The 25,786-nt window shown below is 45.5% G+C and overlaps 1 protein-coding gene across 1 annotated transcript in view; it reads left to right on the top strand.

Moving 5' to 3' along the window:
• COL22A1 (collagen type XXII alpha 1 chain) overlaps positions 1-25,786 on the top strand; it is a 346,712-nt gene that overhangs the window by 184,090 nt on the left and 136,836 nt on the right. Inside the window, 8 exon segments of the mRNA XM_075062036.1 lie at positions 1,840-1,884; positions 8,428-8,481; positions 13,251-13,295; positions 15,565-15,573; positions 16,767-16,802; positions 19,134-19,163; positions 20,330-20,383; positions 21,177-21,230. Coding sequence (XP_074918137.1) covers positions 1,840-1,884; positions 8,428-8,481; positions 13,251-13,295; positions 15,565-15,573; positions 16,767-16,802; positions 19,134-19,163; positions 20,330-20,383; positions 21,177-21,230 — 327 coding nt within the window.

Genomic DNA, 25,786 nt, shown 5'->3' with positions numbered 1-25,786 from the left:
CTGGGCAGATCCCAACAAAGTGTTAATAGTGCAACAGGCAAATTTGAAGAAAGTCAGGAGAATGTTTTGCTCCTGCATCTTGAACCGCCCTTTTCCACAAAGAGGACAGCTCCGCAGTGCAGTACATGCAGTGTTGCTCATAATCTGTTAGTAATGACCCCATTCGTTTTCATCATCAAGCTGGCATTTGGTGTGTGTGGTTAGAGCGGAGCAGGGCTAGAATCATGCTCTGATACCCGAGCGGGCCCCAAGGTACTAATGCACCAGAGTAGAGTCATCTTTTTTTAACCTCTTCCACTCTGCTTTGAGAAGTGGCTGGGTAGGACTTTGCTTTCTAGAACAGGATACTGCAGAGTTCATTTTTGCTCCTTCAGTTTGTCTCTCTCTGTGAACTCAACTAACATTATCTGCTGTACCTAAGATAAAATTAAAAGAGGTATATGAATCCACGTGCTACAGGGCACCACATGAGTCCAGGAGGAAACATCTCTACCAGCACACACAGTTAGGTGCATCACGGTGCCTGAGATAGATTGTGGATTGTTTGAAATCATTTGGCATTGGCCACTAGACATGAGGTGGGATGGTCAGTTTCTTTCTGCTCCGGTAATTCTTAAGACTCAGAAGGCTTTTGTGACCTCACATCTGGTAGAACTCCATGGTAAGATAGAGTACATATGGAGGTGCCTCGGGTCTCATGAATGAAAGGCATTTGGAGGGGACACTCCAGGACTTAGTGATTCTACACTGGCATGCTAAAGATGAGCCCTGACAATTGTACCTCTCCATACCCCTGCTGATAAGCTGATGAGAAGACCTGGATAAGCTTTGAAAGTGAACCCCAAGGAGAACTCAAGTGCATTACATCTGCCTGAATTTCTCCCAAGCATGTTTGCACATGTTAAACCCCTGGAAAGGCATGGGAAGGGAGGAAAGAAGAGAGAAATCAGAGATTCTGTTACGGAGTGTCAAATGTGCAATGAAAACACATGACTTTATCCCAAGAGGGAATAGCAGGTTTTTCCAGCTGGGCAATTTGATCACAAATATACTGTCAGACCTGGACAGGCTTGTCCAGTGTTTGATTGCACTCAAGTATGGCCTGAAATCATAACAGCATCTAACCTGTCCTCTGGACCAAACAAACCTGGGCAGGCAGTTCTCATTAATTTTCAGCTAAGCCAGATGCACTGTAACATGGAGATGAGTGAAGTGTTAAAATATGAATTCACCAGAGTGTAAAACATTTCACACACAAGCAATTCTTGATGGGTCACCATCAACTGAGTGTGCTTGTCTTTTTGCCGCAGGGTTACCCTGTTGTTTGCTCAGTTGCAACAAAAGAAGTAAACTGTACCTACAATACAATGGGGCTATTCACAGGAAAGGTTAAATGTCTCCACCCTCCTTTGTTTGATCACTTATAGGTTTGTCAGCAATGTTATGCATGTAAAGTGCTGTCGCCCAGTTATCAGTGACACAGCAAACCCTACTGCTTCCAAGTTAATTGGAAAGCTCTGGGTTACACTCTGTGCCCATATTAGCTTGAATGGAATGTCACTCACTCACAGGGCTGAGCTTGGCCCTGTTGGGTTGGGATTATTCAACAGCTGTCAATACTCAGTGATACCTGCTACTGTACCTACTGCATTCTCCTTACCCACAGTTTCTTGCACCACATCGATGTGACATCCTTGCTTGTTTACACGGCAGATTTTTCCAGGAATGTTGTCCTTCACTGCCAGAGGGTCAGTGACTAATCTGGCTCCTTCTCTGAGGAGGGGAATGTGGATCATGTTGGATGAAGATTTGTAATTTCCCATTTCTTTTCATTTTTAGGGTCTGCAGGGAGAAAGAGGAGAAAAGGGAACTCGAGGAGACAAGGTATCACTAAAGCACGTCAGAGCCACTATCTAGGAAAGTACCCCAGACGCTGAGGTTTACAGCCCCTCCTTGTACTTCCCGGCACACAGCTGTGAGCGGGAGTGACCTCTCATGGGGGTGAAACGGGAGTACAGAATCCCAGCCCGTTCGTGCTCTGGATCTCTCTGCTAAGAATGCCAACAAAGGTGTCCCTTGGAGTGGCAGCTGAGGCGGGTGCTCCTGTGATGTGTTCACATGGAGTACCACCCACCTAATAATGACCTTGGGATGCTTCTGACCAGAGCTGACTCTGATAACCTAAAGATACCAGCTCCTTGAACCACCCTGCTTTCTATATCCCTTATTTTGTCTCATCACGACAAACACAAGCTTATAGGGGTTGCTGGCTTTGCTATCAGGTAAGGAGTCAGGAGTGTGTGTGTGTGTGTGTGTGTGTGTGTGTGTGTGTGTGTGTGTGTGTGTGTGTGTGTGTGTGTGTGTGTGTGTGTGTGTGTGTGTGTGGTGTGGTGATGTGAGAATACAGCTGCTGTCTCAGATCCAGGGTTCAGAAAAGTAGCAACTCAGTTTCAAAGTGCTTTGCTCCAGCCTTATTAGTGATTGTGAATTTCCTACTAGTTCAGGTAGGGTGCCAGGAACTCAGCTGAGTCTAATTGTGATAGAGGTGACTGATTTGAAGGAACTTCAAGCACTTCTTGAATCCATTGCATTCATCGAGTAGTGTCTTTATTACCTCTCCACCAAAAATAAATGTAAATCAGTCTCCAGGCACCTCTGAGGGTGCACACAATGAAACATCAAGAGGTTGGGCTGCTAAGGTGGCTTTATGAGCTCTTTTTTATCCAGAGGTTGGCTGCAAGTCATCGCCTAGTGTAAATATTATATCTGATGGCTGCTCCAATATATAAAGTTGCTGTCTGCAGAAGCTAGAGATTAGATGGGGCGCAGGGATTACCCTGCTGGTAACTACTAATTATACCCCATTATTATGGATGGGAGGCTAAGTGGGCTGATTTAGCTATGGGATGAGACCCCAGTACCTATTTAAGCATCCTAAGCTGTGTCGCAGAGCTCCATGATGTCTCTGTATTGGAGTGGCATAGCATTCAAATAAGGTGGAACATGATGCTAGTGATATTGCCCCATCATAACCAGTCAACAATTATGAGCACGGAAGCCATTAAAGGCATGGCTGATTCAAGAGCTAAGTGCTGAGGTTAAGAAGTATGCCCCGTCCATTAGAGATGTGGGGTGGCAGAGATAGAAGAGGAAATGGGTGACTATACAAATTCTGGGAGTTGGGCGAAAGACTTATTCTGTTAGCTGGGGAGTTTTGACCAGATGATCTGAGCTCTAAATCTGCATGATAGACCAGGTTAGGTGGCAATTAGTAAGAGAGTAGCATCGGTAGAGCAAGACACATTTGCACACACACAACACACACACACACACACACACACACACACACACACACACACACACACACACACACACACACACACACACACACACAAAATGAGTGGGGGGGGATAGTTGACTCACTAAAAATGCAATTTCAGTTGAACTTGTCAAATAAAAAGGAGGGTAAAATTCCCCAGAAGTTGAAACATTCAGTTCAGACATTTATGAAACTAAACATGTTGACTTTTCATTTGAAATAATAGTTTATTTTGAAATTTAACTAGATTTAACTACACAAAAAAAGGTTTTAAAACACCCCCAAATGGCCCCTGAACACCCCCCCCAAATCAATTGTTGGCCCAACTCTGGTCATTAGTCCCCAATCCAGCCTGATTCCCAATTCTCTCTCTTCCCCTATTGGCCAGTGCTCTGTTCCCAACATCCATGTGGTTGTTTATCATAAAGGTGCCGTTATTTCCTTTCATTTGTTCTGTATTCACCATTGCAACTGGGCAAATGCCCATTGTCATGTAATCATCCTCATGCCTTCGCCCCCGGAGTTCAGACCAGAGATGTGTTGTGTCTAGCCATTCCATCAGCACCTTTTCCTGTGACAGTATTGTCTGGTCTGTGGGGGCGTTGGCTCCCTTAGGAACATGGATAATTCCCACATCACTCGGGTGGGGAGGAGGGATGGAGCTGTGAGGGGGCAGGGAACTGATGAACTAGACAGGAATTAAAATGAGAAACAAGTGAATTGGGTTTTGTTTCATTCTGAGGGATTTGCACAATTAAACCTTCTTTCTGTCCCTCCTGGCCCATGCATAAGAGCCAAGATCTCTGCTATAACAATTGTGCATTTACAGTGCATGGATACTGCACTCAGGACATTTATACCCCTTGTTTTAATTTCTACCATTTGGAACCACTGGGAAAGTAGTAGGCGTTAACAGCCAGGCCAAAGATCTCTCCCTGTCTGCTTTTCCGTCTGCAGCCGCTTATGGCTTCTGAGAAATCTGAATCTAAATGTTTGCCTCTTAAAACACCATTGTTAAAGCATTAATAAAAATCACTTATGCTTCTCCCAGCCTAAGGAATATGGGATTTGTTACATTAAAAAAGAGCATTGGTTTCTGTATTGAATATTGGTCCATCAAACCATTATCCCAATGCTTCAGAGTAAGGCAAAATCTCCCACAAGGTTCTTATGTCACTATACACTGAGAGCACCTTAAATCAAAGTACTGAGACTTTATGGTGCAGTGCATAACTTTGAGACATATTGATCATGTCTGAACTTGAGGAGGGCCAGCATACAGCAATCACTAAACTTCCAAAGTTCTGTCTCACCACGCAGCAGGCTCATGTAAAATATGGGATGAATTCTCTAAGGTAATGGTAATCCAAAATACAGATTAGAAATCTGGAGGAGATTTCCCTGGAACATTGATTCCAGCTTGAAACCTGTAGTGATAGTTTATACACAGGAACACAAGATTGATAGAACCTTTAATTGAGCATAATATGGTTGTCATACAGAGCTGACCAGAAAACTGGGACATTTCAAAATATTTCAGTTGGGAACTTTTGATTTAGAAATTCATCTTTCAAATATTTCCCATTGGGAAACTGTAGTTTTTCTTGGGGGAAGTGTCCCATCACCCACCATCACTTTCCCAGATGTTTTGCTTATTCCCAACTGAGAAAAAAAAAAGTATAGAAAAGTGTGGAGGAAAATAAAACTTTGTCCTTAAAAGTGAAATATCACTTTCTCTCAGAAAGTAATAATCCAATATTTTTGTTACTGTTCTCCAAGTAATAGAAATTGGAAATTAGTAACAAAGTATTAGAAAAATGGGCTTTCACCCACTTTCTCACTCTTTTTGACCATTTTTCACCTGGCAAGAGTTGAAAGATGGAAGGTAGAGAGAAACAAACTTTGATTATCTTCATTGATCAGTCCTTCAGCCCAGGTATAGATTGCACTGATCACATATCTTCCATTCTTCTCATATCCTGGCCTTCCTTCTCCATGTGTGGCCATGTTTTTTCATGATAAACTCTTCCCATCTCTTTAAAGGTCGACCGAGTTTCAGTGTTTGGTGACAGCGGCAGTCCATCGTTTGTCAGTGAGCCTCGCTGTATACCCTGTCTATCACATTTTACTATGCATACTCTCAGCGAAGACGTCTTGCACTCCACTCTGCTGTCTGATCACTTCATTGGGGACTCGGTCACGGATTGAAATTCCCGAATTCTTCTTTCCATCGCCCTTGCCATGACAGACAGTTGCTGCTCCTCTGTCTTCATCAGTGCTCATGTTTCGCTGCCGTACAACATTGCTGGCAGTACTTTTGAGTTGAAGAGGCTGGCGCGTGTTGCCTTGTTGATTTTTCCTTGGAGGACATCCTTGATAGAATTGAATGCACACCAACCTGCTTTCTTTCTTTGTGAGAGTTCACCTTCCCGATCATGGCGCATGTTAATTTCTTGGCTCAAATAGACATATTGCTCAACTTCTCTTTGTTCTCCCTTGATTGTTATTTGGGCTTTTGGCATGGTATCAGACTGCACACATTTCATTTTGGAGCGGTTAATTTTCAGTCTGACATGGCTGCTTTTTGTGATGAGTTCTTGCAGCATTTTCTGTAGGATGATAGTATTTTTGGCAAACACAATATCGTCCGTGAATCTGAGATGGTTTCACTGCTCTTCATTGACGTTGATTCTACCCTTCCAGTTCATCTGCCTCATTACCATTTCAAGGCAGGCTGTGAAGAGTTTCAGTGAAACTGTGTCTCCTTGTTTCACCTCTTTCTTAACTGGGATGCAAAGGGGAGTATCAAATAAAGTTATATCTGTGATGCAGTCAGAATTTGATAGTTTGATATAGTTTATGTCAATGCCCTACTGTGCAGAGCTTTCAACACTGCATTGATCTCTACGCTGTTGAATGCTTTTTTATAGTCAACAAAGGCAATACATAAAGGGAATTTGTATTCCTCTGAGCATTCCAATAGCTAGTTCATAGGGAAAATATGGTCCTTTGTGCTGAAATTCCTCTGGAAGCCTGCCTGTTCTCTCAGCTGGTGCTTGTCCGGACTCTGAGAGAATCGGTTTGTCATTATTTTGGTGAACAGCTTGTAGACATGTGAGAGCAGGCATATTGGATGATAGTTCTTTAGATCTTCACGATCGCGCTTCTTGTACAGCGGAATGGTGTTGGACTCCTTCCAGCTAGATGGTATCTTCTGCATTTCCAAGTAACAATTAAACCTCTGAGCAAGGGTTTCCCAGAGGTCTTGGACTCCAGCTCTTATCATTTTGATTGTCAGTCCATCTTTACCACAACAAACCACAATTTTGAAGTGGAAAATTCAAAAGAAGTGCTTTTTGTCCTCTGATTGATTTTAATTTAGGAGGAAAAAAAAAGAAAAATCAGCCTTTTCCCAAAAATCTGTTATTTTGGAAAATGAAACCTTTCACCAACAGTAAGCATTTTCATTTCAGCTGAAAGCCTATTTTATGACAAAAACAAAAATAATTCGAGCTGGAAAATTTTCAACCAGGTCTAGCGTCATATCATTATTCAGCCCTCTTTTTGTGTGCCCTTCATTCCTCTGGCAATGAATCCATCTTATGAGGTCCACTGATATGACAGATACACAGAAAAAGATGCTAGGGAGGATGCAGTGCTCTGCTGATCAGCAGTCTGTAAAGTTGTGATGTCTCAAACTGTCTACACTGCAGAATACAAAGAGTTTAATTCAGGCAGAGGTGGGGTGTGTGTGCGCGCGCATGTGTGTGTGTGTGTAAAACTGGACTGAGGCAAGCTCATAATTACAATAGCTAAAGGTTGGGAAGTCCCTCCCTCAGGCTGCTATGGTACATAATGTGCAGAGCAATGTAATGTCAGTCCTGCAGCTTCTCAGAATGAAACAGCATTTCTGATGCAAGATTTATAGACATTCTTTAAAAAAAAACAACTACCCATCAATTGATTGATTTGTAAATCCATTTTCAGTATGCTAAAGCAGTCACACACACACACTCTCTCTCCCTGTTAAATCAGGTCTTTAAATCTAATGCTATAAGTACTGGTTTACCGATAATAGCTTTGGTCAAACATTTATATGATGAAGCATAAATCAAAACTGAGATTCATAAAGCTTTTTTTGTTATTATAAACAAAACTCTAAATAATATTTAGTTACAAAGAGCTCCCTTTAGTGATAGAATTTGTTTATGAACAAAATCTGTTAGGATTAATCCTAATAATTGTATTTCTATTACAGTGGTGCTCAGATCAGGGCCCTGTTGTGCTAGGTGCTGAAGACACACCGAGCAAGAGACAGTCCCAGCCTCAAAGAGCTTACAGTCTAAACAGATAAGACAGACAAAGGGTGGGAGGAGGGAAGTACAATTATTCCCATTTTGCAGATGAGAAACTGAGGCACATAGAGACTAAAGTCATATGAGAAGTCTGTGGGAGAGGCAGGAATTGAACCCAGATCTCCTGAATCTGTCTTCTGCCTTTGCCCCAAGGCCATCCTTTTGAGAGCCTCAGATCAGAAGAGCCATATTACAAATGCAAAGTATTATTACTGGGCTCAGCCCTGAAAACCTTAATTAGTCCTTACTCAAGTATCTCTGCCACTTCCCTCAGTGGGGATTTTTACTGCATAAGGATTGCAGGACTTGGAACAGAAAACAGCTAAGACAAAATTTTGGTTGAGAAATGGATTGGGTTGTGTGATAAATTCCTAGTAACAGCACTTGGGAGACAGGAGAAAGGAGTTCTGACTGACCAGCCTTATTCCCCAGTACTGTGCAGTGATGCTTCTTCCAGTTTATGAAAAAAAGGTGGTATAAAATCTAAGAATTACAGAAATCAGAAATGGAAAGTATGTACTAGGTTGTCTGACGACTACCCAGTTCACCTCCTTGTTATATATATGCCCCCTCCCATGCCCATTCTGCAGGAGAGTATTTCCCAGAATAACAGGCTTAGATCACTTTTCAAGTTCTCAGCTCCATGAGTGAGTAGCACAGAAGGTTATACAGACTGAGATGTCTCTTGCAAAATAGTGATGTAAACAATTTTAACTAGAAGTTATCTTTTTCTCTCTCTTCTTTTTTTCCTAGGGAGAACGAGGTCTTGATGGGTTCCCTGGGAAGCCAGGTGCAGAGGGGAAACAGGTATGGAGTGAATATTTGGGAGCAAGAGACTATTCTTCAAGCTAGGCATTAATGAACAGTGAATGGGAAGGTGGCTGCAGAAATGGGACTTACGGCAGACAGCTGACGTATTGTAACTGTAGGAGAAGGCAGGCATCTTAGAAAATCATTAAGATCTTTTTGAGCACCCAGTTCTAGTGGGACTGGGCCCTACACCAAGCAGCCTTGTTCTACCCTGACCAATCTCTTGTCAACCAAGGAGCGCTGTGCTCCTAGTGTGGGAAGTAGAACCACCATATGATTATTTTTAAAGGATGCACTTTGTATGGTTACGCGGTTATGGAGGAAAATATTTTATTGACTTCCAAACTTCAAGCATTAGAACATTCAAAGGCCAGGAGATGGCAATGTGACCCCTCAAGACCTGCTATTACAGCCTTAGTACACACAAAGCAGTCTATCTCATAGAACTGGAAGGGACCCCCAAGAGTCATTGAGTTCAGCCCCCTGCCTTCACTGAGTACTGATTTTGCCCCAGATCCCTAAGCGGCCCCCTCAAGGATTGAATTTACACCCCTGGGTTTAGCAGGCCAATGTTTAAACCACTGAGCTATCCCTCTCTATCTCCCCGTGTCTAGCCTCCAGACCCTTCTTCCCCCAAGGAAACTAATCATTAAAGTCACCTTGTGCTTCAGCAGCTATGTGGAGATACTTACAGATCTGAAGCATTTCCCTAGCACTTGAGTCAAAGCTGTCAGCAAATCTTTAGTGCCCTTTCAAAATGGGATTTCAGAAGAGATACTGTGCTTATTTGCACTGGATGTAAGAGAGCTGATACCAAAGGGAATGTGTGCTCTTGCAGAATTAATGACAGGCTCGATGGTGGAACTCAAATGTAAGTTATGTGGCTAATTTTGTACTCACCATGCTGCAGCATGGTTCCCTTGTTCCTACATCTGTGTTTATTAAAATTAACCCTCAGGAGGTTTCTTTTTCCGTTGCCTTGCACCTTGTGTAGTCATTTCTCCCTGTGCCAAGGGAATTTGAAACCGTGCCAATTGGATGAGATGGAAGGAGTTTACACTTACCCTGTACACAAGGGGACAGGTAATGGAGAATCTGGCCATCAAGTCCTTTTGGTCTTGCAGTCTAGTCTCCCTGTGCCCTATGCTGATATGTACTTTCTTATGCAATAGTACTCCTCTGAGTTCTTTCCCTGTTGCGATAAAGTTCAGTACTCTGCTTACAGCTAGATCCATTCCAGAGGTAACGCCGGGGCTGTTACGTCAATAGATTTTTGTTTGTGCGTTAATTGTTTTGATTTTGAGCTTTCAGTAACAATGCAAGTTATGTACAACAAATATGGAAATTCACTAAACATGGTAGGATAGAAAAACTGCTACATCTTAATAATTTACAAATCAGAGTGGGGTGCCCTGGCTGTTGGAGTAACAATTTTCAAAGAGAGGGAACCATGTTTCAAGATATGGTTACATTTTCTGGTTTGGGTTGTAATAAGCAAGTTTTTCCATCACCAGCTTCCAAACATGGTTAACTAAGACGGTAGCCTTGGAGAGGGTCCTTTTCCTTCCATTGACTGGTAACAGAACATCCAGTTGCTGCTAATTAGATAGGCACTAATTACTTTAAATATTTGTACTAAAATAGCATTTGTGGGTCTATCATAGAATACACTCACTGGCACAGCACCTCCTCCTGGCTGCTCTGGGAATTTGCTCCATCCAGGTCTGAAACCCGCTTCCTGCATTTCACTCTTGCTGTGGCCCCTCTCACTCTCTGGGACTCAGCATGCTCCCTCTGGGTGACTTGGCCCTGCAGCCAGGTCGCTCTATGTGTTTCCACTTCCAGGGTAGCAAATTCTCTTCAGACCAACTGGCCAGCTGCCTTTACAGGCTGTCCTCTAGTCTAAGGCTATGCCACATTCACAGGGGCAGGAAGGGGAACCTGGGCCTGCCCACTACTCCAGGTCCCAGCACAGGCACCGTCTGTCCAGCAGCCACGGTCTGTTTATGCCCAGACCTGACTGCGATTTCCCTGTGCTCCTTCCTACTTCCCTTCTCTTTCTCAGTGTTCTGGCCCACCCATGGGGTCCAGTTCAAGCTCCCAACTCCCAGGGAATGACTGCAGCCTACTTCCCCTGCAGCCTCTTCTGGTCTCAGCTTCCCAGCTTTATACCAGCCCAGCCTACACCAGCTCAGCTGAGTTTCATCTTCCTTTATCCAGCCTAATTCTCCCCCAGGTGCAGCCTACTAGGTTAATTAACCCCTTCCAAGTTACCTTAACCCCTTCAGGTGCGATGTAGAGTGAATACCCCTTCACAAGGTCCCACTGAGATTGGGATTACCTTACGCTAGACTCTGTACATATAGCGAGAAGCAGTGCCTGCCCCCTAAAGAGCTTATGGTTTATATAAACAAGGCACATAAAGGATGGGAGATGAAACAGAGTCCCACAGAGCTGAAGGGACAGGACTAGGTGACCTCTCAAGGTCCCTCCTAGTCCTATGTTTCTGTGACATGCCCAAGGTCAGCAGGTCAGTGACAGTGCTGGGCCTTGAAAACTGCCAGTGCAAATCTCTGCAGAGCAGGCAAGCCAACCTCCAAGTGTCCAGGAGCTTCATAAAGCATTTTGCCTCTTCAAGGTAGCGTGCCTCTTGGTGCTCTGTGCTGCCTGCCACCGTGGCCGTGTGCAGTGGGAGGCTGGTGCAGTCAAGCCTGTTTGATCGAATGAGCTTTGGATATATTTATATTAATGATTGCACAGGGCTCAAAGTTCTAGAGCGATGCAATGCATAAATTGAAAATGTATCTGATCTGAACATGCATTAATTCGTTAGTAAAGCATTCTGTCTCAGTGCACTGTTCAGTGTTGCAGACATGATGCAGCCAGAATTTTGAACACTGGAAAGCAGAGAAGACAGACTAGGGAGCTTTCCCCCACTGCGTGGGCATCTGTGTTCTTGACATATTGTCTGCAGGTGAATGACTTGCCTGCATCCCCTACACCTAAACTCTTCAAATTACTTAGCAATTTGGTTCTGTCAGCCTGTGTTTGTGCTTCCCTTCCAGTTACAGTGTCATCAGCAGACTTAACCATGGTTGAATGTACTCTTTCCACTCTATGGAATAGTATGGTTCCCAGGCCATAGCTCTGTTCTGCTCCCCCTTGAGAGCTCAGACGGTTACCTCAACCAGTTTTTAACCTGGGCTATGGTGTTTTTTATTTTTATTTAATTACTGTTTAGCCAGTAGTGTTAGAAGAGTCGGACATGACACCTCACTGGGATCCCAATGTACTGTGTCCTCTATGCCCATTAAATTATTTACAGAACTAGTTAACATTTCTGGCTACACTGGTTGGATTGAGGAATTGCGATGTCATAGTAGGGCTGAAGCTGATCATTAGCTTCTCCTAGGGAGAGATTTCTCTCTGTGATACTGTTGCAGAACTGGTGCATTCTGGGGCTTCTCCACCCGCTTTCGGTTTGGGCCACCAGCGGACGGACAAATCCTTATCCCCGTGCATAGGCTGGGCATGTGGGCCAGTCAGGACTGGAATCAGGAAACCCTCCCCCTTTCCCCAAGACCAGCCTAACTGCTGAAGCAGCTGCTGCTGCTTCATCATGGCTGCAGCAGCCCCCTCCGTTTGCAGGGCAGAGGGAAATGGCTTACAGATCCACTGCTCCAGCCTTCCCCTCGTTCCCCTCCCCACAGAGCAGAACAGAACAGAAGGAGCCCTTCCTGTTGTACCTGTTCCTGCCACCCTCCTCTTTTAGGGCTGGTCTACACTACGGGGTAAAATCGATTTTAGATACTCAATTTCAGTACTGTGAGAACATAGCTGAAGTCGAATATCTAAAATCGATTTACTCATCCGTCCTCACGTGCGGGATCGATGTCCGCGGCTCCCATGTCGATTCCGGAACTCCGTTGGGGTTGGTGGAGTTCCGGAATCGATATAAGCGCGCTCAGGGATCGATATATCCCGTCTAGATTAGACGCATATATCGATCCCGAGCAATCGATTTTAACGCGCCGATACGGCGCGTAGTCATACGATGGCCTCATAGTCCAGTGCAGTAGGGGCTCGGCTTATTCCGTTAGTTAAACACACTCATGTACCTTATCATTGCTCCTGTGCTGCAGGCTGAATTCCCATGGGGGTGGGTATTTAGTCCCAGAAACTGGATCCCAGACAATTCAGATTGATGATCTGCTCCATTCCCCTGTCAGAAGACATTTAACCAAAGCCTTTTTCTGCACAAAATTACCTCTTTGGTTTTATTCAGATTAACAGGGATTTTCTTTTTGTTTCACCATATTGCATTATTCTTGGCTGAGTCACCAAGACCTTGAGGGGATATCTACACTGCTCCGAGTCTCAGAGCCTGGGTCAATTGACTCAGGCTTGCATGGCTCGGGCTGTGAGACTAAAACTGGCAGTGTAGACGTTCAAGCTCAGGCTGGAGCCCGGGCTCTGAGACCCACCCCACATGTGCATCTCGGAGCCGAGTCTCCAGGCCAAGCCCAAATGTGCACACTGCAATTATGAGCCCCGTCGCCTGGGCCCCAGAAGTCAAGCTACATCAGTTGCGGCCCTGCCTGTGGGTCTTTGATTGCAGTGTAGATGTATCCTGAGTCACTAGACAGCTACAGGCCATGCCCTGGCAAAATTATTCTAGTGCTAAGTTAAAGGCTGGGTTAAAGGTTCTGTGTCTACCCTGCACTGCAAATCATACTATGTTGTTAATCTATTTTCAGGGCATTAAGGGCAGCACAGGCCCACCAGGTGCCAGCGGACCCAGAGGAGAAAAGGTGAGCTGGGGAAGGTGCCCAAGGAGCACTTTGAAAAGCAAACTCATTTCATTTTGAATAAACTCTCCTAGAAATGGCAGTGCTGCTGGTTATTCCCATGGGTCTCAGGTGCAGTTAGCAAGTTGCTGAATCGTTCTGAGAACTGACAGATGAAGCCCTGGGGCCTGATTTTGCTCTCTCACTAAGACAAATCTGAGTAACTCCACTGAAGTAAACAGAGTTAACTCTCCTTCAAAATTTGGTGTAAATGCCTGCTCTCCTGGAAGCCAGTAAGCCTCAGTGGGAGCAAGAGCTGATCCTAAGTGAAAAAAGAATCAAGTCCATGAATATGCTTCTAGGATTTCCTGGAAATGGGGAGATCAACCAGCTCTTTGGTTAGATAAGTTGCTGGGGGAGGTTTTGAGTGGTGGAGGGATGTGTATATTTGGGGCAACATGGCTGACAGAAGGTATTGTCTGTGATTAATACAGTAAAAGTTGTGCTATCCAGCACTTTACCAGCTGAAAAGCTCTAGAAACTGGCATTTCAGGGTGTTGGATCGGGCCGCGCTCACCTTGGGCGGCTCCCTGCAAGCAGCGACGTCCCTGCTGCTCCTAGGAAGAGGAACGGCCACGGGGGCTCTGCGCTGCCCCTGACCCACCCCGAGCACTGGATCCACAGCACCTGCGGGCGGAGGCAGCATGCAGAGCTGCCTGGACACACCTCTGCCTAGGAGCAGCAGGGAAATGTCATCACTTGTGGGGAGCTGCCCAAGGTGAGCGCCGCACAGATCCAACTCCCTGAAACCCCTCCTGTGCCCCAACCCCCTGCACAAAGTCCCCTCCTGCCCTGAGAGTCCTCCTGCACCCAAACTCCCTCCCTCCATTGGTAAGTATAACTCTTAATTAATGCTATCAAAATTTTGAATTTGTCCCCAAAAGAAACGTTATCTGTCAGAGAAATGTTAGGGAAAATCTCCCAAAGCCTCATAGGGAACGATTGTTCATATTCCTTGGGGATGCCCTCCTTTGTTCTGATTCACGGCCTGCATAGTTTTGCTTCCTGAAACACTTGTTTGATGGGATAAACTTGCCGTTGACAACTCTGTCAACAGCAAATCATCCGAGCAGTTTAACAAGTGCTGCTGAAAATCATGCTGTTGTTAGCTCATCTGTAGATCATTTCTGTCCTGCCTTCCTGAGATTCCTCCCTGTGTTAATTGGAATAATTAACACCTTTTCTCTTGACATCCACGGGATGCAGCCGGCATTTGATCCAAAAGTCTATGGGAACTGGCTCAAAAACATGAATGCATCAATACCTTTGCTCCTTCTCCGTTGCTCTGCTAGAGGAAAATTCAGACTGTTGGTGAAGATGTCCTGCTAAGCATAGTGGCCTTTCATTCCTGTTTTTTTTCCCCCCCGGAAGGACAATCCCTCATTCCTTGTGCTAGTGTTTCCTATGACTTTACATTGTGGTACCAATTTCTTAAGAGTGAAAATAATTGCTCATGAGAGGTTTTGAACTCACAGCCTTGGAGACTGCAGGCTTTCATCCACAGAGCCAGTGAGGCACAGATAACACCAATACAAGCTTCCTCATGCTGCCTTACCAATGGGTCTGATTCTATGCAGCCTCCCACTTTCTGGAGTCACTTGCAGATTGTGCAGGGCAGGTATAAAATGACACCAGTTTGTACATTTTGCACAGACGTAAAGGACTTCACAAAGGAGTGGAGAATCCAGTCTAGTGTGCCTACACCCCGAGCTGGGAGTTAAATTAATGGTCGCGGTGAATACGATGTAGGGGCAAGTATACTTCCCTGATAACAAGGCGATGCAGTGCATGTATTTCTATTTATGTATTGTGGATCTGATGCTTCTCTTACTTACACTTGTATAAATCAGGCCTAAGTCCATTGAATCAGTGCTGTTATCAATGTGAAATGGGTATGAATCAAGTCCCTTCTAGCTCCTTCAGCACTAGATTTAAACCACTTGGAAAAGAAACCAGAAAGACTACAATGGAGCAGAGTTTAGCTGAGAAAACAGTGGGAAAATCGAGCTCAGTAAAGTGGAAGAGCCATCCAGGCAGTTAGAACATGTTAGTAGGACAAATTCATGGGAAAGTGGCTTTCTGATTCAGTCTGTATACTGGAAGATACTTAAAAAATATGACGAGCAAATGGGAGCTCCCCTCCGCCACGTCTTGATCATTATTCCCTGCTCTCAGATGTTTTTAGTGGAATGTTTTACCTTGTCATTTTAAAACTAGTTATTAGACTTTCCAGGGCAATGTTGTGCCTCCCTGCTTTCAGTCTGTCATGTTTTTGTTGTTTCCTACCTAGTCCTGTGGCACTGAAGATAAAAAGGGGCTTTTTTTTACCCACAAAGCAGCTAAATGATACTCTGAGTATCCAAGAATGCAGATACCAGAATCAAACCAGTCTGTTTCCCATTGTGTTTCCACTATAATTCCCAAGATACAGGGTGGGTTTTCCAAAAGCACCGAGAGAGTTGCATGCTCTTCTCCTGTTGATTTTTAATTGGAGGTGGGCATCTATCTCCCTTGGCATTTTGGAAAATCCCAGCTGTGCTGTAGAATCTGCATAAAGACATATACAAAATGAATGGAGTACCTCTGAAGCAGGAAGTGTGTAAAAGACGTCATAGGTCTACCAGGGAGTGAAGGGAGCAATTAATGATCGTAAGGACACTGCAGAGAAACTAAATGATATTTTTGCATTAGCTTGGTCCTGAATGGGTGTTGGGGTGATGTCTCCACAAGGCCTGCTCTTATAATGTCATAAATATGAGGCAGTATCAGAGACGGGTTTTGGCGCAAACTGATAAATTAGAAGGCAGCTAGTCACCGGGATGGGGTAGGATCATCAAAGAGTCCTGAAAAAAAGTACAGCGTGAGTCTGTTCTGTAAAGTGAGTGCATGAAAATGGCATTGTTGGCTTCCATGTTTGACTCTGCAAAGATCTGTGTCAAGTGTGCTTCTTTAACTAGAAAAATGTGTGTGTGTGTGTGTGTGCGCGCGCACACACACACATATGTATTCTAAATTCCAGCCCTGCTGACTCTGCCTCGGATGTGAAAGTCAAGCTGGGTTCTTTCCATCTGGCATATAAACACCAGTATTAAGGTTTCTGCAGGCCAAGTTAGGGCTTATGGACCCAGTTCACCACTGCATTACTCCAGTTTTATGCCAGTATAACTGTATTGAAATAAATAGTGTTATACTGGGGTAAAAGTGGAGTAGTAAATTCACAGTGGTGAATCAGGGCCTTCATGACACCTGTACGAAATGGGGAAGGTTTGACTGTACAGTCCAAATCAATGCAATCTCAAATCTGTCTGGGAAGGTTCATGGACACAGGCTGAGCATGAAGCAGACAGACTATAAAGGCAAGAGGATACTGTTGAAAAGAAGTTTGGGGGCTTATTTCTATTTCATTGCTTGTCTGTATTTTCCCTTTCTATGCAGGGTGAAGTGGGGCTTCCCGGATTACCAGGCTCTGCAGTAAGAAGCTGCTTTCACATTAACATGAGATATGAACTATAATGCATGAGAAACAAAAGGGAGGAAAGCAAGGGTGGGCTGCAAGGATTTTGTAAATTTAGGGATGGATTTTGTGTGCGATTTTCAAATGATCAGGAAGCTTAAGCCAGTGAAGATTCCTGAGAGGAGGAGTTCGTGGCTTCGAGGATCCCGGTAAGGAGCTTAACTGCATTATGAAGAGGCAGGTTTTGAGGAGACCATAAAGGAGAGAACTGAAATGCCCCGAAGTCAGGGAGGCCTGGCAGTGATAAACAATTTTCAGAGGAGTGGCCAAGATAGCGTCTAATGGAGTTGACCTTTTAGGGAAGAAGATGGGCCTGGGAGATTAGAAGGCAGATGACAGTTCAGGGTCAAGTGGAACAGCTCAGTCTCTGACCTCAGAGGGCCCAGTGTGAGATTTGAGAGAGGAACTGTAGAAGGCAGACTTGGGATGGGCACTGCTCTTCTTACCATGTAGCAAGGTATCAGCTGTGTGAAAGAAGTCACGGTGGAGGTAGGAGCTGAAGACTGCAAGGAAAGGGTTGCTGCAGTGACGAGGATAGAGGTTTTGATTTTCCTCTCACACCAAATTTACACTGGTGAAACTACGGTGACTTCAATGGAGTCGTTTTTCATTTGCTCTGGTGTCACTGATGGGGGAATCTGGGTTTAATATTGGCCGCATAGAGGTGTCATCTACAGCTGAATTCAGAAAAGAGATTGCCACAGGGGACATCATAGAGAAGAGAAGGGGTCAAGGACTGAGCTCTGCCAGGGTCCCATAGCCAAGAGGTGTAGCGATTGGAGAGTATCCACTGCCAGTCGCACAAAAGAGGAGCAATTAAATAAGTAGAATTGGAACATAGGGGAGTGAGATGCACCGGACTCCTGGTGGGATGAGCTAGGATTAGAAAGAAGTCATGGTCAGCAATAGCAATATGACACAGTGACAAGGAAGGACTGGGAGCTAGAGACAGACAAGAGAAGACCAATGAGCCTAATACATAGAGATAAGAGGCAACTGCATTACTGTGAAAGGAGCGGAAGCCAGGCTGAAAGCTTTCAAGAAGACTGTTTGGGTAAGAGGTTGGGAACGGACTCAAGACTTCGATGAGCCATATTAGAGATGTGGCAGTAGCTGGGGAGGCAGAGTGAGAGGTGTGTGAGGAAGGAATTTTTGAGCATTAATATATGGGGCTGTAGACCTAAGGGGATTAGCAGTGGAAAGGGAATGGTTTCTTGTCCCAAAGCAGAAAAGTATGCAAGGCAGGAGGAAAACAGGGTGAAAGGACAAAGAACTGTCATTGACAATTTCACAGGGATGTATTTATTTGCTTAGAATTATACACACATCCTCTCAAAAGGAGCCTATGCCAATGAGGCCATGTAAAGACACTTGCAACATACATGCACATGGACACCAAAAGGTCTTTAGGTTCTTTGTGCAACATTCCATCTAATAGCATCATGTTGTTACAGCAGAAGCCTAACCTCGCTGTTGGAGACTGCAGATAAAGCTAGACAAAGCTGGCCAAATTCAGAGATGAGGGGTAATGGAGGAGCTGGAGGAAGGTGTATGAAGATGTGAGGACCACTTGAATTTACACCTTCTTCCAGTCTTCAGCATGTAGGTTACACCAACTTAAACTTCCTTGAACATGGATGGAATGGGTGTAAGTGGCTCTGTGGGAGTCTGACAGTGAAAGGGAGCCTGCTTTAGCATAAGGGACTCTAAGGCCACTATCATGCAAACATGCACATGGTTAATTTGAATCGTGGTGGTAAGTCTCCCACTGGCTTCAGTGCGACAACTTGTGTGCTTCAAGTTAAGCACATGATTATGTGTGTTCAGGATCGGGGCCTAAGTTAGTATAAAGGGATCTAACTTACACGCCATCCTTGAATTTGGCCCATTGTTTATATAGAACCACTGGTGTTTATGGTGCTTTACAGGTAGAAAATAAGACAAGATCCAAGGAGCTTACAATCCATTTATAAAGATAACACGAGTATTATTGTTCTTGTTATTGCATAGCAACACAAAGATGCCAACCACAGCATAGAGAACCAAGAGATCAAGGTCATTGCCAAGACAAGCTATCTACATAGACAGCACAGCATAGTTCAAGGATGCGTGAGAGGCGGTTCTGAAACAGAGTTAAAGTAAGCAGTGAAGGTTAGCAGGCATCATGGGGGAGGGAACAGCTAGTGGAGTTAGAAGTACAAAATAGAGAACTACTGTGTGCCTGAAGCTTTCTAGATGTGTCTTCCTCCTGTGCGCTCCGTTTTACATCTCTGGCATCTTAATTTCAGGTACAAATGGAAGGTCTGAAAGGAGAGCAAGTAAGAACCGTTCAATATCTCTATTGTACTAAATGTAAGAAGTAATAAGAGTCTTTTTTTTTTTAACAATTGATGGGATGCTGTCAGGTAACTCAGCTGCCCAGATCAGTTTCTGTTTTCAAAGCATGTTGCAAAGTCTAATGTGACTAGAAATATTTTCATAACATTGGGGAAAAAAATCTTTTTTGCTAATGCCTGAGAACCAGCAAGTGAAGCTGGCCAAACTACTCTCATGACGCTAGCTGAGTCTAGCAGAGACCTTAAACAGGGCAAATGGCGAACAGTCAGTTACTCTGTAAAACTTCTTTCTGCTTTTAATACGCTAAAAGGTGTGACTAGAGATTTTAAACCTAGTTTGATTTTTATCTGCACAGTGTCACTGAACATGGACACACAGACACTGATAGGAAGCCATTTGGTTGTGCCTCTTATTGCAATTTGCTTTCAAAATATGTATTTTATACTCTAAGGACCCAATTCTTGGCTGGGCCACACAAGGTGCAGGAGAATACCCCGATGCAGGAGGCCCTTTATGAGAACTGACCCTGACACAACCCCCCGCTCCCTTCCAAGAGCTCTATTGCATAGGGTGTTCCTGGGGGTGTGGCCAGCATGGTCCTGTGGTGTAAGTGTTCCCCCATTGCCTTAGGCAGCTCAGCACACTTTAGAGAAGCCCTGACTGACAATAGGGGCTGAACCAGCCACAAAACTGAGGGAAATACCAACTGGGCTCTGCACTGGCTCATGAATGAACTGAGGCCTAAGAGAAAAACTCTCCTGGAGGCCGAGGGTCAGTAAGGCCCTGTGCCCCAATTCACCCCCCATGCAGAGGGCCAGCACAAACTCTATGCACCACTTACAGCCCACTTATAACTTCAATATAGGATGCAAGTGGAAATTATGGTACATAAGCTTTGTGCTGGCCTTTTGCATAGGGGTTAACTGGGGCACAGGGCCTTTGCATTGCATCTCCTGTTAGGAAGGAAGGGAAGCTCAAATTGTGCATATGACCCTTGTGCCCTGGGTGAATTTCGCACCCCATGCATACAGAAGGGCTGCTCAAGGAGACGTGGCAAATGTATCAGCAGCTGCCCTTGAATTCATTATCTCAAAGAGGAAATCAGTTACTTGAACACTGATGTTGGGTTCTTTATTTATTTTCATAGGGGGCCCCAGGCCCACGAGGACCACAAGGCCCACCTGGAGTTCCAGGAGCACCGGTAAGTAGTTTCTTTTACTGTAATATTGATTCATATAGGCCAAAATTCACTCTAGCACAGGGGACCCATCCCAAACCCTATGTGCTACTCAGACCTTGTATGAAGAGCTTAAGTGGTATACACATCCTTAGATCTCCTGCGTTGGCAAGAGGAATTGACCCTTTGTGGAGAAACCACTCAAAGCCACCACGTACCACTTAATCCCTGAGGGTGGTGCATAGGACTTGGGCTGGCTTTCTGCACGGGGGTGAGCTTCACCCATGGGTCCCCATCTTGCAAGGTGCTGACTGCTCTCAACACCTGTTGATTTCCTGGGAAGCTGTTGGCATTCAGCACCTCTCAGGATGGTTTTCAAACAGGAACCTTGTGTTAACTACTAGACAGCAATGTCATGAATTGCAAATTAAGTTTGCTACAGAAGGGAGCGAAATCACCAGAAAAACCTCCAGGACAAGAACATTACAAATTATTAATATATATATATATATATAAATAGTGGGAAGGGCAGGGGGAGTATTGTCCTATGAAAATCTAGACATCTGAACATTCTCTACATTTGGCTTAACTGTAGCCTTTTTTCCTTAGCCATATCTTATGATCTAGTTCTAGAAGCCAGCGCTTATCACACCATGATTGTTACTTCATTTTCACACAGTCGGTTTGTTCCCACGCCGGAAGCTGCAAACTGTCCTGTCTTGCTGTGACTGTTGTAACATGCTTTGGAAAGCTGTTGACAGTATGAAGTGTTTTGTCTTAGGCAGTACATTCTCTATAAATGGTTTCTCTTTGAAAGGGTCCAGCTGGTTCAGAAGGCAAGGCCGGAGTTCCTGGTTTACAAGGTCAAAGGGTGAGTTGACGTTTTTGTTTCATAACTGTCTCAGATGTTCAGCAGGGTGGGTACTTTGTTTTGACAGGGCCTGGACACCTGCTCTAGTTTACATGGGCTTTGTACTGATTTAGCTATTTCAGTGAACGGTGTAATTTCCCTATTGAAATAGTTAAATCGCTACAGTTTGTGGATGCAGTTATATCAGTATAAAGGTGTCACATTAGATTGCGATTCCTACAGAGGACAGCTCTCTTACTTACCAGAGCAGCGGTCGGGGTCACCAATGTGGACAGATGCTGGCGGGGTGTGTGTTCAGTCAGTGTGCTGTCCCAGCCCTGCGCAGAGAGCGGAGATAGCAGACTTCAGTTAAACAGCCCAATAAATCCACAAACTCTGTTTGTAGCGAAGGCTCCCGGCCAGGTTTATTATCGACAAAGCGTGGCAATAGCACCTGGTAGGACTCTGCCAGCTACAAAAACATGCATGCTCGTGACAATGGATGAAGCTGAGTCAGTGACAGGACTTTCCACTGCTCCCTAGGCTGGCCAAAGACACTCCCTCTGAGGTACATCTTTATACCCCGATACAAGCAAGTTAGTATTGCCTCTGACATAGTTACTTACTGCCCCCTGGCGTGGCTAGTTATCACCCATCACCTTGTACATGTTGGTTCGATCAAAACATCTCTATTACGTACTGTCATCCTACCCTTATCTTCCAGGAGGGCTCAGCGTGTTCCTGTTGTCCTTGGGGACTGTTTTTGTACCACCTTTGATATCGGGATGTTCTGATACCACTTAATATCAGGATGTGTTTGCATGAGCACTTTGTGCTTAGCACTTCTTAGGAATGTGTGTTTCTGCAATATCAGCCCTGTTCTTGCCAAATTCTATGAGCAGGTCCTGCCTCATACCCGGCCTCTGATACAAGGGCTTTTGTCTCAGGCTCTCTTCCTTCTACAACCAGTATAGCTCATTTCCCAATAGCTATGGAGCTAGAAGGCTCCTCTCTACTAGTAAAACTTCGCCGCCACTAGGGCTGTACCAATTAATCTGCATTGGCCTAGTGAAAAGGTCCAGTTTTATTACCCTGTAGTAGACAAGGTCTGAGACACAGTGCTATTAAAGATTGTTCAGAATGAGCAAATAACACCCTAGATTTTGGAGAAAGAAGGAGGGTTGACATTTTACAAATTTCTAAGACACTTACCCTTTGTTGGCTCATGCACATGGCTGATCATTATTTTCAGGTTGCCAGTGACCTAAACTGCAGTTACAAAACGAATTTGCAGTTTTTTGTTCTCATGCATCCATCCTTCTTCTCACTTTGTGTCTGTGTCTGCCACCCTCACTCATGCTGAGTGCTGCTAACTCCCACCCCTAGTGCCTTTGGATTCAATGCAAGTACTCAGTGGGAGAAAGAGTGGGAGAATCAGATCCTCAGTGATTTACAGCAAACCAGTAATAACTGTGTTCACACTGATAACTAAACACTCTAAAAATCTGAGTGGGTTTATCTAACAGTGAGGGACTGTTAGAATTGCACGGCCGTTCTGCACTAGCTTGTGGAGTGGGACCAACATGCAAAGGAGAATATCCCATGAAGGGGGCAAGGCAGAGGACATGCTGGAGGCTCCAAGGGGCGTTCAGAATGGCCACTTCCCCAAAGTGGAACAGCTCTCCACTGCCCTCAAAGGTACCATTCAGTCAAACAGGCACAGAATGGTGGAGGAACCTTGAGATGACCTACAGATCAAAAAACTGTAACCACGTGTTTGCCACCATAGGTGGGTAGGGCATGAGAGCAAAGGCAGTGAGGGAGTGGCTGCAGAAAGATGGATTCCTGGCATATAGCAGTGTACTGGAAATAACTATATACATTTGCACTCCAGATAATTTAATATATGTCCAGAGTTCATTGTGGTCAAAATAACTCAGACTTTGTTTCTCCCCAGCATGTGCCTTTTGAAGGGATGCTGTTGGGTCAAAGATAGCCAATACAGGGAGGTTTTGTAATAACAAGTTTTCCGAAAACCGAGGTCAATAGAAATGTATCCAGGAATTTAATAGTCCAGTGGAAACTTTAGGATCAAATAGATATACCCATGCAGGGTTTGTGGCTTTGTTTGGAAGTGACATAGGAGCACAATTCACACTGAATATTCAGACCTATTGCTCTGCTAAAAAAACACTTGGTGTTTAGTTGTGAACATTGACTTCCATGGGAGGATCTAGGTACACTGTATATTCAGAGGGCGGTGTGAGTGTTTGCGTATGTGTGCGTGCATGTGTGTGTAACATCAGAACTTTCAGGAATGGAATCCAGGCTTGATCCCATTGATTTCAACAGAATAGTGCCCCTGGTTAGAGAGTAGGGAGAGCTACCACCCATGTATGTAAATTGAATCTTCCAAGAAATGTCATCAATGCAGAAGTCATTTTGGTTGAGTAATGTTAAATTAATCAAATCTGCTTTGCATAGTTAGTTCCCTGTGTTTGTCTTTATTTCCTGTTGGTCTACGTTAAAATCAAATGCTCACAAAGTGCTAGCTCATCATTTTCCAGAGGCTTCACAAAGTCTTTAGTGAGATTCCTCTTGGTGTCGTGTTCTCCTCACGATTGCAGTGACCCAGAGCCCTAGCTTGAATTATTTACTCACTGTTTAAACATGACATCAGAACGACTGTGGTTGATCATACCACACGGAAACTTTTTGAACTCACCTCCCCTTGTTTTAGCCCAGTGATGTGAGGAGCATCTTTTCAGACAGCAGAGTCCAAGGCTGGAAGTGAAGTACACTTTGCAGATGGTCACTCCAGTCTCTGTGCTGCTGCTGTACTGTTTGATTAGCCAGTCTTGCACTGCAGTGGTCTCCAAATGTTTTACACCCAAGATCACTTTTTGAATCTAAGGGCAACTCAGGATCTACTCTACCCCTTCCCTGAGGCCCCGCCCCATCCACAAAACACTAACTCCATCCCTCCGTTTCTCTGTCACTTGCTCTACACCACCTTCACTCACTTTCACCAGGTTGGGGCAGGGGTTAGGGTTCAGGAGGGGGTGAGGGGTGCAAGCTCTAGAAGGGAGTTTGGGTGCAAGAGGAGGCTCTGGGCTGGGGCACAGTGTTGGGGTGTAGGAGGGAGTGCAGGGTGCGGGCTCTGAGAGGGAGCTTGGGTGCAGAAGGGGGATCCAAGCTTGGGCAGAGTGTTGGGGTGCGGGAGGGAGTTTGGGGTTCTGGCTCTGGGAGAGGGTTCAGGGGGTTGGGGTGCAGGAGGGGGCAGGGTTTCTGGTCTGAAAGGGTCAGGACTGGGGTTGGGAATAAATGTGGGGAACTTGGGGTCTGGGTCTGGCCGGGGGGCTCAGGGTGGGGGTTGGGGTACAGAAGAGGGTGTGGGGTGCTGGCTCTGGGAGGGGGCTCAGGGTGGGGCTTAGTGTGCAGGAGAGGGTCTGTGGTGCAGAAGGGGGTATGGGGTACAGAAGGGGGTATGGGGTGCCGGCTCTGGGAGGGGGTTCAGGATGGGGCTTGGCATGCAGGAGGGGGTATGTGATGCTGGCTCTGGGAGGGGGCTCAGGGTGGGGCTTAGGGTGCAGGAGGGGGTCCATGGTGCAGGAGGGGGTATGGGGTGCTGGCTCTGGGAGGGGGCTCAGGGTGGGGCTTGGGGTGCAGCCTCTCGCTGGGCAGAACCTACCTCCAGTGGCTCCTGGTCAGCGGTGGGCGCAACAAGGCTAAGGCAGGCTCCCTGTCTACCGTGCCCCCACACTGCTCCCAGAATGGGCCAGTGCACCCCTGCCACCCCTGGGGTGGGGAGGGCAGGGGGGCACGTGGCTCCTCACGCTGCCCCTCTCTGCAAGCACCACGCCACAGCTCTCCTGGCCAATGGAAGCTGCAGGGGCAGTGCTTGCAGGCAGGAGTAGTGGACGCAGAGGGAGATTCTTCCCCCCGCCCACCCCTGGGGCTGTGGGGCTGCAGTGGCCACTCCTGGGAGTGGTGTGGGGACGGGGTAGCCATAGACAGCCACACTGGCTGCCGCCAAAGATCACAATCAACTGGGAGAGCCTCTAGGATCGACCAGTCGATCATGACCAACAGATTGGTGACCACTGCTTGCACTGCAATCATAGTGACTTGGTGATGCATTCATACACGGAGGACAGCACTGGAGATTCATTTTGCCTAGACATCCGTCACCAGAGTCAGCAGCAAAGCTGTTTAAAAATGCACATTAAAGCTACCTATGATCTGAGCAAAAATATCCAGGGAAGAGAACATCTCTCAGCAGCAGGCTTTGCTGCACGCCTTCCACTGAGTAATGTGTCACAGAATCGAACTACATAAGTTTGATCGAAGAGTCATCCCATGGAAATGATTGCACATACGCTGGAACGGGTTAATTCCTTAATGGAAAAGGGCACTTGCTTTAGCTCTCATTTCCTCCAGTGCTTAGAAAACAGAACCTTCGTTATCTCTTTAGCAACTAACTGTCTCGGGCTTTGTTTATGAGACAAGGTGTTGCACATTGTCCCTGATTTTAAAGCCTGCTTGGAAACACAGCTTCTCTAATCTGATTAATAGAC

Source organism: Chelonoidis abingdonii, chromosome 2, assembly GCF_003597395.2.
Source record: "Chelonoidis abingdonii isolate Lonesome George chromosome 2, CheloAbing_2.0, whole genome shotgun sequence".
In the NCBI taxonomy this organism is placed as follows: domain Eukaryota; kingdom Metazoa; phylum Chordata; order Testudines; family Testudinidae; genus Chelonoidis; species Chelonoidis abingdonii.
This window is presented reverse-complemented; position numbering and strand designations above follow the sequence as displayed.